General features: G+C 40.2%; 1 protein-coding gene across 9 annotated transcripts in view; it reads left to right on the forward strand.

Annotated features, from left to right (window-relative positions):
- Positions 1-13,024, forward strand: part of LOC121439593 (nuclear receptor coactivator 1) — a 260,024-nt gene that overhangs the window by 240,989 nt on the left and 6,011 nt on the right. For all 9 annotated transcript variants that reach the window (XM_041640129.1, XM_041640137.1, XM_041640128.1 and 6 more), the window contains 3 exons: positions 879-1,053; positions 5,833-6,016; positions 12,725-12,814. In XM_041640129.1, coding sequence (XP_041496063.1) covers positions 879-1,053; positions 5,833-6,016; positions 12,725-12,814 — 449 coding nt within the window. The remainder of the gene's footprint in view (positions 1-878; positions 1,054-5,832; positions 6,017-12,724; positions 12,815-13,024) is intronic.

Here is a 13,024-nt window from a genome sequence, read left to right on the forward strand (position 1 = left end):
CATTGAATTTTGTATATCCCGTGGTGACATTTGTGTTTATAAATAAAGCTTTTTTAAAGAGGGAAAGGGAAGCAGAGCACACAAAGAAGCCTAGAAAGGAGTGGCCAGTGGCTTTCTGATGGTTTGTCCTTTTTTTAAAAAATATTTATTTATTATGTATACAATATTCCATTTGTGTGTATGCCTGCAGACCAGAAGAGGGCACCAGACCCCATTACAGATGGTTGTGAGCCACCATGTGGTTGCTGGGAATCAAACTCAGGACCTTTGGAAGAGCAGACAATGCTCTTAATCACTGAGCCATCTCTCCAACCCAATGGTTTGTCCTTTTACAAGTAGGTTTTTCTCGCCTGATTATTTTCCTATCTCATATTATTTTTATTAGACAAGTAATCTACTATGTATGTTTATTCTTTTTTCATTTAAAAATTTTTATTAGCACAAAAAGAACAGAAAGAGATCAAATATAGCCCTGCTGTACAAATCAATATCTCAGCAACTAAAAACCCTTCTTCCAAACTTTGTGTTTATTTATCTACTTGTACTAGGATTTCCTAATATATTTTAAAAGACCACTTTTCCTTAATTTTTCCTCTGTTAAAGAAGGCTTTTTTTTTTTTTTTGGATTTTCAGGACCGGGTTTCCCTGTAGTTTTTGGTGCCTGTCCTGGAACTAGCTCTTTTAGACCAGGCTGGCCTCAAACTCACAGAGATAGCCTGCCTCTGCCTCCAAGGTGCTAGGATTAAAGGTATGCGCCACCACCACCCAGCCAAAGAAGGCATTTCTAAATAAATTGTAGCAGGTGCTTTTTATTATTATCTTATTATGTTGATATATGCATAGTGTATTTACATCGATTAATATGTGTTAATTTTCAGGACTGGTTCCCCAAGGTGAGGCCAACTTTGCCCCATCTCTAAGCCCTGGGAGTTCCATGGTGCCGATGCCAATCCCTCCTCCTCAGAGCTCTCTGCTCCAACAAACTCCACCCGCTTCTGGGTACCAGTCACCAGACATGAAGGCCTGGCAGCAAGGAACAATGGGAAACAACAAGTAAGGGAATAGTTTTTCTGTTTGAGCATCCTGAAGGCGTAAGTCATAAACAATGCCACACCAGTTTGGAATTATGATTAATAGGGTAGTATTTATTTAAAGGGGAAAAAACTTACAGATCACCGTCAGCCCTCTGCGCAACCAGGAAGGGAGTCTAGTCGCCAGAGCAGGAAGTGAAGAGAGGAGAGGGAAGTGGCCGCTTTTTTAAAGGGAGAGAAACCACGCCCCAATGGGCTGGTATCTCAGTGGCTATAGGCTGGAGGAGGGAGGACCTCCCGCAACAGCATCCCTGGCGCTCTGCGGCTCATAAGAGAAGCCATACTTCTTGAGGTGACTGTGTGTTCACAATCCAGTGATGTGCTGGAAAGAAGTGAGTTTTGTTATCAGTAAAGGAAAATGGGACTGTCAAATGCTTGAATATCAACTCATCATTTAGGTCAATTTGTGTATTTACAGTATGAGGATCTAGTGGCCTCTGGCCTTTTTACCCTAGTCCTTACATACCTGAAGGATGTGGCCCACACTTTTCTAGGACAGATGTACAAGTAGATACATTTTTGTCAAAGGGAATATATTTTATTATCTCATTAGGTACAGAAAAAAATCAAACTTGATATCCACAATTAGTTCTCCATAAACTATGATTGTAAGAAAATTGTTTTATTGAAAATAGAGTAGAAAATTTCTTAAAGCCACACTAGTAAAATGCTGGCATTCATTTGAGCAGAGGGCCTCATAACCTCACTCTCCTCAGAGTATTGAAAAATCTCATATGGCAACCATCATTCTCGAGGCTTCCTGAGCTACTCTGCCTCACCTCTTCGTGCATGTCTGGATTTTTAGTGGCCTCATCTTACCCGTTTAGCTTATAAAATTACCTCACTAAAGTTTTTTTTTTAATTCTGAACTTTTCACACATCACTTGATTTTATAAGGATTTTAATTTGGTTGTGTCTTGGTTCTGATGACAGGGAAGCCATTTAGTCTGACAACATAATAAGTAAGGCAGTTAAAGTTGAAAACATAAAACCATATTCTCTTAAAGTTCACGGAAAGGTGAGAGAGGCAATCTTTTGTAAAAGAACTGTGTGGCTCACGGTAAAGGCTGTGTATAAATTGGATGGGAGTGGAGCCATCTCTGAAACATGCAAAAAGAATTTAGCCTCCTAATGTGTTCTAATCCCAACTTCCTAAACTCGCTTGTGATTCCCTGTCCCTCATTCTAACTGCTCCCTTCTATGCATACAACTACTTTGTCCAGCTCTCTGTCTGGCACACACAGCAACTCTCTAATGAAACCTAGTGACGGCTGCTCCATACTGCAGGCATCTCTGTATTTAATTTAAATATGTTGGTGGCTATCAGTATAGCTCAGCAGTGGAGTTCTTGCTTACACATATATAAGGTAGATTTCCTAGAAACAGAAAGAAGGGACAGAGAGTGGGGAGGAAGTAAAGAAGAAAGAGAAGAGAGAATGAAAAACGAACGATTGGGAAAAGTTATGCTGACGGGTTCTAACCTGTTCTTCTGTTCCACCTTACAGTTTAATTCTTTAAAAGAGTGTGCTCTGTTCACCTCTTCTCCTCCCACGCCCTGTCGAGCCAGTCAGGCACATCTTACCACTACACCAAAATGTTCTTGCCAAGGTAGTTGGTGTCCTCCATATTGTCAGTGGCATTTGACGATGTACCTTCTTCTTCTTTTTTTTTTTTGTAAAGTTCTTTTCTTCTTTTGAATTTTGGAACAACATCTCTCCTGCTCTCTCACTCTTGGTGACTTTCCTCCTAATCTTCTCTCGCTGGAGGCCATCATTTGCTAGATCATTTTCTTGGCCTCCATCATGCAAGCCCAGGAATTCATCCTAGACCTCTTTCTCATAACTACTGTGTTCCCTTGGTTGTAACATCCAACCTTCTTTTGTTTGTTTGTTTGTTTGTTTGTTTGTTTTAACTCGCTCTGTAGACCAGGCTGACATCAACTATCCACCTTTCTCTGCCTCCCTAGTATTGAGATTAATGGTGTGTACCATCACTGCCTGGCATAACATCTGATCTAAAGGCAAGCGTTGTGACAAACCTGTGATCTCAGTACTTGGGAAGTAGAGACAGAAGGATTGGAGTTCAGGTTGTCATTCATTGCCTAGAGAGTACAAGGCCAACAAGAGCTGCATGATACCCTGCCGCTAAAAAACCATGAGTGTTGAGGCTTGAGGAATCGCTGTCTGGCTGTCTGTTGCAGAGTGAGTGGGTTGCTTGTTTGTCCCGGCCACCCAACTAGCTTAGCCCTGAAATAACCACACAGAAATTGTATTCATTAAAACACTGCTTAGCCCATTAGCTCTAGTTTCTTATTGGCTAACTCTTACATCTTAATTTAGCCCATTTCTATTAATCTGTATATGGCCACGTGGCAGTGGCTGACCAGGAAAGATTCAGCATGTCTATCTCTGGTGGCTCCATGGTGTCTCCCTCCTATTCTGTCTTTCTTCCTCCCAGCATTCACTTCTGTCTTCCCCACCTACCTAAGTTCTGCCCTATCAACTAGGCCAAGGCAGTTTCTTTATTTCATTATCCAATGAAAGCAACACATGGTCAGAAGGACCTCCTACACCAGCTGTCAGTAAAGTTCTTGCCTTACAAACACAAGGACCCAAGGTTGAACTCCAGAAACCATATAAAAATGCTGGGCATAGTGGCACATTTTCATAACCCAAGACTGGAGGATCCCTGGAGCTCCCTGAACAGCTATGCTAGCCTAACTAGTAAGCTTCAGGCCAAAGGAAGTAGATGATAATCCTGAAGAGGACACCTAGCTAACCTGAGTCCTCCACACGACCTATGTTTGTGTTCTCAGTCACCCTATCTCTCTCTCCTTCTAGTCTTACTGTGGCAAGTGTCCATATGCTTATATTTATTACAGTCAAATTTTAATGTGCCCTGAATACCATACTGTATGTCCACCTGCCTGACATCTACACTTAGAAATCTAAAGATATCATAAGCCTAACATGTCAAAGCTAATATTCTTCCTAAAACCTGTTATTCTGCTTTTCTTTGTCTTAATATATGACAACTCCATTCTTCTAGTTGTCCAGAAGAAAAATGTTTCTGTTTTCCACATCTCACATCAAATAAATCAACAAATTATATCATTGCTCCACTTAACTATTGCATTTAACATACTATAAGGCAAAATACCATCACTTTTTTCTTGAGACAAAAGGCAGATGCCTCCTGTCTCAGCTATAGCCAGAGTTCCAAGACAAGATGTCAGAACTCTAATAGTTACAACAAACCTATGTGTCCTGGAACAGGACTGTGTCTCAATGTAACACTTTGCTGTGTGGAAAGTTCCAATGCTCAGGACTAATGGAAAAGCCACATCCTGTTGTTGTTTCTTATTGTGTCTTAGTCTTACTTAAACAAGGACCTCTTTGGTTGTTTCTAACCTATGGCATCTTTGGGAACCACTCAAGACTGGTGTCTTTCTCTTTCTTTCCTGTGTTTAAGGGTTGACAGATAAGTAGTGCTCTCTAAGTAAACAGTGATCATTGCCATGAGGTGGACAGGAGTGCAGGTGCATGAAAATTGAGCTTGAGGTGCCAGTGAGCCTAGCTGACCTAGAACAGAGATTAAGACCACAGGGGGTCCTATCTTCTTCCTTTGATGGAAGAAAGTAAAATGGAATTAAGAACATCTAAAAAAACTTAAAGTATAGTTTCAAGTGTAAATGGAAAGAAAATTAAGCCCTAAGCCTTTTTCAGTTTAACTGCAGTACCACTGCAGTGCTTAGCACTTACACGTGTGTTAACTTACAGTGTCACTCCCCACAGAGACGCCTTGTGTACCAATTGACAGACGAACACTAAGGCGAATGTTCTCGTCAGAAAGCAAACATAGATTAATAATGTATTTAGTACCTTTAGTTGTGGGAACACTGCCTAACAAGCATGCGTACTGTGCAGACATTAAAGGTTCATAGATCCATTATTGACTGGTCCTGAGACATATAATTTTTAGTGTTTCATAATTATCTTGGGGAGGAAATTGCTACTTTTCTTCAGACATGATGAATAGACTTTTTTTGGCTTGTTGATTTCAGTGTGATCACCTTAATGGACTGAAGCTATAAATGTCATGGTGTCCTACTTACCACTGAAGAGCTAAGGAATAAATAAGTAACAATGGGGAAGTTGTTCTGGGAATCAGTTTCACCAGAAATAACAATTGAGTAATAATCAAAATATTTGGTATTTTTAGATCTCATAAAAGACAATTTTTACACTATTTTCTTTTAGAAGTATACATTTGTGTCATTGAGAATTTTCAAGTTTTAATATAAAGTTCCAATTTGAATTTACTTGGAATTTATTCCAAATTATTTTAACTACTAAAACACTTATCTTAAATTTGAAATCTTTGGAATAGCAACAACACAGAACCTGACCATGAAGAAGGAAAGAAGTCAGTAAAATAAGCCATCTGGAAGACATAGCAGCCCTTCTATGTAGCTTCCTAGAAAAGATCTTAAATTTATCTGTATTCATCTCTGAGGAAAGAACTCGACATGAGCCCTCTTTATTATTAAACCCATTTGGATAGAATTCAGAATATACCTGAATTATGGTCTATTTAATTATATAAGATAGAAGAACTTCACACATATTTAAAAATACAAAATATTTTATTTGGAATTCTATCTAGTGAAAAAAAAATCCAGTCTCATTAACCCCATGTCCTTGAACAGTACATGTAATCTGAATTATTTTTGAGTTAACAGTGTGTTCAGTCAAGCTGTCCAGAACCAGCCTACACCTGCACAGCCAGGAGTGTACAACAACATGAGCATCACCGTATCCATGGCAGGTGGAAATGCGAATGTTCAGAACATGAATCCAATGATGGGCCAGATGCAGATGAGCTCTTTGCAGATGCCAGGGATGACTACTGTGTGCTCTGAGCAGGTAAGTAGCATGGTTGGCACCCTTGCTACACACACCACTCACGGTGGTTATCACCCAAGGAGAGTCAGGTGTGCCGGTGATTACCAGCAGAACTGTGTTTCTTCTCACCAGTACTTTTCCTTCACAGATAGAAAGGATGCTCAGTGCTTAGACATGGCTGGTCTGCCAGAGGACCAGGACTTGATTCCCAGCACCCACGTGGTGACTCACAACCATCTGTAACTCCATTTCCAAGGGATCTGACACCCTCCTCTAGCCTCTACATGTATGTGGTGCATAGACATACATATAAGCAAAACACCCATACACATAAAAATTAAAAAATAAGATATAATGGACAGAGGAATGGCTCAATGGGTAAAGGTGCTTGCTGGCCAGCTCTGACTACCTAAGTTTAATCCTTGGGACCCCTAGGTACACACATGGTAGAAGGAGAGAAATGATTCAGGCAAGTTGTCCTCTGACCCCTCCCCTCCACACATACACAAACTTTGATAAAATTTATAAGGTAGATTTTAGTCTCTCAAGATTGTAGTATTTTCACTTATTGTAAAGTGGTACATTGGTTCAAAATACCCCCTGTATATTCTGAATACATTTTCTTTTATTCAATGCAACATTTTAATTAATTTCTTGAGAATTTTATATTATTTATTTTGATTATATTCACCCTCTACCTCCCTCCCCGCCCAACTTGTGCTGAACCACATACTTCTGATGTGGGACCCTCTAGCAGAGTTTGGTCCACCTACCAGAGGTCAAACTCTTTTAAAAAAAAAACTGTTTCTCCTTCCCCATAGAACATCAGCTATCAACAGGTCTTCAGTTAGGGGAGGGGGCTTAGGAGCTAGAATGCTAGAGTGTTTCCCACCTTTATCTTGTATATGAGCACAGTGGGTTTTCCTGTCGGGAGCCCTTCCCAACCTCTGGCTTTTAGTCTTTCCCCCTCTTCTTCTCGAGGCCAAGGAGGTTACTATTGGTTAATTAATAAAGAAACTGCTTGGCCTTTGATAGGCCAGCCCTTAGGTTGGTGGAGTAGACAGAACAGGATTCTGGGAGAAAGAAGCCGAGTCAGGCAGTCGCCATGACTCTCCTCTCTGAGATGGATGCCCATTAGACTCGTCCCGGTAAGCCATACTCAAGTGGCAATACGGATATTAGAAATGGGTTAGATCAATATGTAAGAACTAGCCAATAAGAGGTTATAACTAATGGGCCAGGCAGTGTTTAAAAGAATACAGTTTCTGTGTAATTATTTCGGGGCATAAGCTAGCCAGGCGGCCGGGAGCTGGGGCGGCAGGGAAGCAGCCCGCAGCTCCATACAACAGAGCAGGTTACCACTCCACTGACACTATTCTCTGAACAACTTTTCTTTGTTATGCACAAAGATAGCTCCATGGAACATATATATTAAATTGTTGGCAATGAATCCATCAAATAATAGAAGAGAACAACTACATAAGAGGTAAACCTCTAGAGCTGAGTATGATACACGCCATTAATCCCAGCATTCATAATCAGAGGTTGATGGATCTCTGTGAACTTGACACCAGCCTGGTCTACATAGTAAGTTCTCTAGAGCTCTGTCAGAAAGAGAGAGAAAGAGAGAGAGGGAAGGAGAGAGAGAAAGAGAGAGAGAGAGAGAAGAAAAAAGGAAAGAGAGAAAGGAAGGAAGGAAGGAAGGAAGGAAGGAAGGAAGGAAGAAAGAAAGAAAGAAAGAAAACTCCTTTAGGGCTATTTATGTATTTATGCATGTCTGATGAAGTAGTATGTACACTTATTAGTAAGTGTTTAAAAGGAAAGGGGCCTGGCCTGGTCAGGAAAGATGTTGTGGAGAACTTGCCTTTAAAAAAAGAAAACAAACAAACAAACAGAGCTGAAGCAAGCCTGATATCCTGGTCAGCAGGGGAGAATGAATATGAATATTGAAAAGCCAGATGTGGTGACACACACTTATAATCCCAGGACTCAAGAGGCTGAGGCAGAAGGATTGCCAGGAGCTCAAGGCTAGCCTGATCTACATAGCAAGTACCAGGCTGGCTAGGGCTACACAAGCAAGACCCTGTCACCAAAAAACAAAACAAAAATGTTTAAATAAAAATCAAAAAAGAATAAGAATTTAGGGCTAGGGTAGAATGTGTGCCTAACATGTGAGAGTCTGGAATCAGTCCCCAGCAAAGCCAGAGCAAAACAGGAGGAGACAATGTGGATTAAAAAGAATATTCCGAATTTATTAGTAAAGTAAAACCTAGACAGAAATAGAGGGTAAACGGCTAATGAACATTACTGGGATATTTCTATTACAATTAGGGCAGAATTTATGTGATAGGCCTCTTGTCGGATAATGTATGCTAGCCACACATTTGGAGTTTGTTCTTGAGCCTCCTGCACATTTCTAGGTGACAGTGATTAAACTGAAAACTAGAGTAACTGCCTAGAGTGAGTACTTACATCATTCATATTAGCCACCACAAAGTAGATTATGAACTAAAGTGTTGGCATGAAGCCATTGCTTACAGAAAGTTATATTTAAATATAACATATATATGTACTAGCTTTTATATAGATTTCCTTTTTTAAAATCCCTGTTTCCTAGGAATTACATAGTAAACCTAAGGAAACAGAACCCAATAATTTAATGATCTATATCATTTTGTTTATTCATTTTGAGATAAGGCCCAGGCTAGCCTACATCTGACTATGTGAATTAGGATGACTGAACTCCTCCTCCCCTTCCTGTACCTCCCAAGTACTGGTTGCTTCCATATCCAGCTTGTGGTCTGTATCTTGTAGCAAAATAAAGGCACAAAATTGACTTATTTTTATCTTTGTTACTATTCAGTTATGAGTATTATTCACTGTATCTATTAGAGTAAAACAAAATATAATGAATTTTTTGGTGTTTTTTGTTTTTTAAGACAAGGTGTCTCTGTGTAGCCAAGATTGTCTTGGAACTCATTCTGTGAACTAGTCTGGACTCAAAGTCACAGAGATCTGCCTGCCTCTGCCTTCTTAGTACTGGTATTAAAGTACTGGTGCCACCCCTGCCCAACCAAAATAAAATGAATTGGGTAAAAATATTATATTTACCAGGTGCTCCTTATATAGTTGGGTCTTGCCTTTTTGTTCAATTCAACAGTTTTTGCCTTTTAATTTTACTGGTTAGTCCATGTATGTTTACTGTGGTTGTTGATATCACTGAATTGTTTTGTTTTGTTTTTTTGAGACAAGGTCTCACTATATAGCCTTGCCAGGCCTGGAACTCACTATGTAAGCCAACCTGGTATTGAACTCGTAGAGATCCACCTGTCTCTGCCTCTGGGTTAAAGGCTTATACCACTGTGCCCCATTGTATGGTTGGGCTTAAATAGCCCATCTGACTTATTTTTGCTTTGTCCTCTTTTTGCCTTTTTATATGTATGATATCATATATAGTATAAGAATCTTGCAGCTGTGTATTTCCATATTCCTTTCCCATGCTATGTATCATTTATGTTGTATCTACATACACTCTATATGCCTCACTGCATTGTTGATATTTTTCTTCAGACAGCAACTGTTTTTAAATTGTAAGTATTTTTCTGTATTTGCCCATGTAGTTATGAGGTTCCATTTTCTTTGTTCTTTATGTAATTCCAGTTTACATCTGGTATAATTCCCTTCTTCCTACAGTGTTTATCCTGGTGCAACTCAGCTGCTGATGCTTTTGACTTTCTATGTCTAAAAAGGTCTTTGTTTCTGCTTTATGTTTGGAAGTACTCTCCCTGAGTCCCTGTGTCTTTATAAATTCTGATGAGGGCTTTGTCTCCACTGTCATTTTATTCTCTTGGTAATGGAGTTTAAGTAATTTGATTGTTATAATGCTTTTCTTTGTTTCTTATTCTTGGAGCTTATTTTGATTCTTGGTCCATGAATTTTCATCAAATTTAGGAAATGTGAGTCATTCTTAAATTTTTTTTATTTGACACTAACCCTCCCCTCCAGTCACACTTGTAGTAGTTATCTGAAGGTGTTCCAACATTCACTGATACCCTGGGGCAGAAGGTAGGGGTTGATTTTAGCCTGAAGTTCAGTCACTTACACACGCGCGCGCACACACACACACACACACACACACACATAGACACACACACACACACACACACGGTGGGTGGGTCATATATCCCAGGCTGACCTCAGTCTCACTACTCAGCAAGGATGACCTTGAACTTCTAATCTTTGTGCCTCTTCAAATATGATTACAGGCATGTGCCACCACATCTGATTTTTTTTTTTAATGCAGTGCTGGGTATTGAATCCAAGGATCATATACACTAGCAAGTACTCTTTCATCTGAGCTACATCTCCAGGCTCCATGTGTTTATTTTAAATACTTCCTACTTCCATAGCTTAAGGTTCACTAATTTTTTTTCATTGTCTAACATGTTAATTTTGTCCATTGTGGTTTTTATCTCAGACATTTCAATATCTAGATGTTATATGTGAATCTTTTTACTATTTCAGATCGCTGGCATGTCTTTCATCCTTCCTCTGCTTTTTAAGTTGTTGGATCAGCTCTATCCCACTTATATATAGGTTCTGAGGATCTAACTCAGTCGTCAGGCTTGTGCAGCAAGTGCTTTACCTGTTGAGTCATCTCGTTACGTGTGTTCTATGAACAACTGAGTCATCTCGCTAGCTCTCTTTCTTTCTTGAGTGAGCCAGGTTTTTAATTTGTTCATTTCTTGATTGCAAAGGATTCTTCAGTTACATCCTTGCATAAGATTCTTTGCCACAAGCCTTAACCACTGTACAACTACAGCAACCATTTTCTAGGGTTTCCCCTCAATCATTTTGCAGACGCTTACCTGATAGGGGTAGCTTTTTGTTGCCATCAACCTTACTTACATTGATTTGGTGCTCAGCACAAAGGGCCTCCACCAACTTGACATATGTTGGCTCATCACAGTTGGATGCAAGTATACAGAGATGGGTTTGGTTCTTTTCTGAAGCTTTAGAAACTTCACAACTTATGTGTAGACCATTGTAGATGTCTTTAGCCCCTCCTGTAGTCAGTGCTAACACTCATCACACCTCTACTGGCAATGCTTCCTTGGATATGGCAGCGAGTTCTATGAGAAGCTGAATCTTGACCACTCTGCACCTCTACCTTTGTAGGAGTTGGTGATGGCAAAGTAAGAACTCTTCTTGCTTCTTGAACAAAGGGAATGCATTTATTACAGTTATCTTAAATCAGTCTATCACCCAAACTGTTTGGGAATTGATTTCAGGTTCATTGGCTTTCATTTTCATTATGGCTCATAATTATGTTATTTATATGACTGGCAATTTTTCTATTGAACACAAAAGTGTGAAATTTACCATTTATATTCATTTTTAAAAATATGTTTATTTATTATGCATACAGTGTGCTGCCTGCAAGCCAGCAGAGGGTGCCAGAACGCATTCCAGACTGTTGGGAGCCACCATGTGGTTGTTGGGAATTGAAGTCAGGATGTCTGGAAGAGCAGCCAGTGCTCTTAACCTCTGAGCCATTTCTCCAGCCTCTCTTACTTATATCCCTATAGGTATTTTTGATCTTTGCTATGAGAAATGATTCGGTTCTCGGGAAGAAATTTGAGCCTTTCAGGTCTTACTCTTTATTTGATGGCACAAAAGTAGTATTCATTCTATATCCAATCTTACTTTTATAGTAAGGATCTATTGTGTTTCCTGCTACCTCCTGAATCTGACATTTTTCCATTTTGGCTGTTGAGATGGAGACCTGTATGTTCTTCTGGAATTATCCCATGTCATTTATTCAGGCATAAATTTCCTCTGCATTTTGAGCCACAGACTAGAGGACCCTCAACATTTCTATACCTGTCTCTTTGCTCCTTTGACATTCTGCTCTGTGGGTTCCAGCAGCTGCTTAACTCAAGGACGCGCTCTAGGGATAGAAAATTGTTACAAGAGTGAGTCGTTTCCCAGATCGTAGAGATCAGTGCCCTGCGTTGCCTTCGTCTGGTATCTTAAATGCCTTTGTGTCTTACTCTGTCTAATTTTTTGGTGGATTCAGACAATGGTATAAATATGATCTTTGCTACTGATTCTTTTTTTGAGATTTATTTAATTTTTAAGTGTATGTTATATTCATGTGCATGTATGCATGTGTGCATGCGTGCAGATGCATTACCCCATATAAGGACAGTTGCTGGCAGAAGCCAGAGGCATTGGATTCCCCTGAAGCTGGAGTCAGACATGGGCTGAACCATCTGTTAAGAACCAAAGTCAGACCCTCTGCAGGGGTAGCACACCACTTCTCCAGCCCTTTGTCACTGAGCCTTTGTTAACTGAGATGGTGAATCAACTTGAGTGTATGTCTGTGAGAGGAGAGAGACAAGGAAATTAAGACAGACTGAGTCAAAGATACAGAGAAAAAGAATTTACTATTTTTTCAAGTGTCAAATATCAGAATATACAGAAAAGTATATAACGCGACTTTCACAGGCGAAGACTCCAAGTAACCAGCTAGGTCAGAAACAGGGCAGCACCAGCTCCATCCTCACAGTCTTCACCCACGAGGGAGCCTGTCTGACTGTCGATGACAGTGTGATAAATCTGTTAGGTTAGCGGTCCTCCGAGTACTCTCAGTCCGTTTCTCATTGAAGATGTGGTTTGCAGCTTAAACAACTAGCTTATGATTTGGTCTTTTATTTATTTTAATAGATGAATGATCCAGCACTGAGACACACAGGCCTCTACTGCAGCCAGCTCTCATCCACTGACCTTCTCAAAGCAGAAGCAGATGGAAACCAGGTCAGTAAGACAGAAAGCCTACTGCAGAGCTGGCAGAGGCTCTGGATACCCGGAGGACATCACCTAGCATGTGGCTGAGAGCATAACCCCGGAAGTCTACCCTTGTCGGCATGGCACTGTGGGGATTTTACAGACATCTCTTGAGCCTCTCTGTGACTACCAGGATGCTTGCTTACAGGGCGTTGAGAGGGTTAAATGAGATAAGCTTTG

This window comes from Microtus oregoni, unplaced genomic scaffold (genome assembly GCF_018167655.1).
Source record: "Microtus oregoni isolate MIOR12 unplaced genomic scaffold, Mior012 000062F_ref0000492, whole genome shotgun sequence".
Taxonomy (NCBI): domain Eukaryota; kingdom Metazoa; phylum Chordata; class Mammalia; order Rodentia; family Cricetidae; genus Microtus; species Microtus oregoni.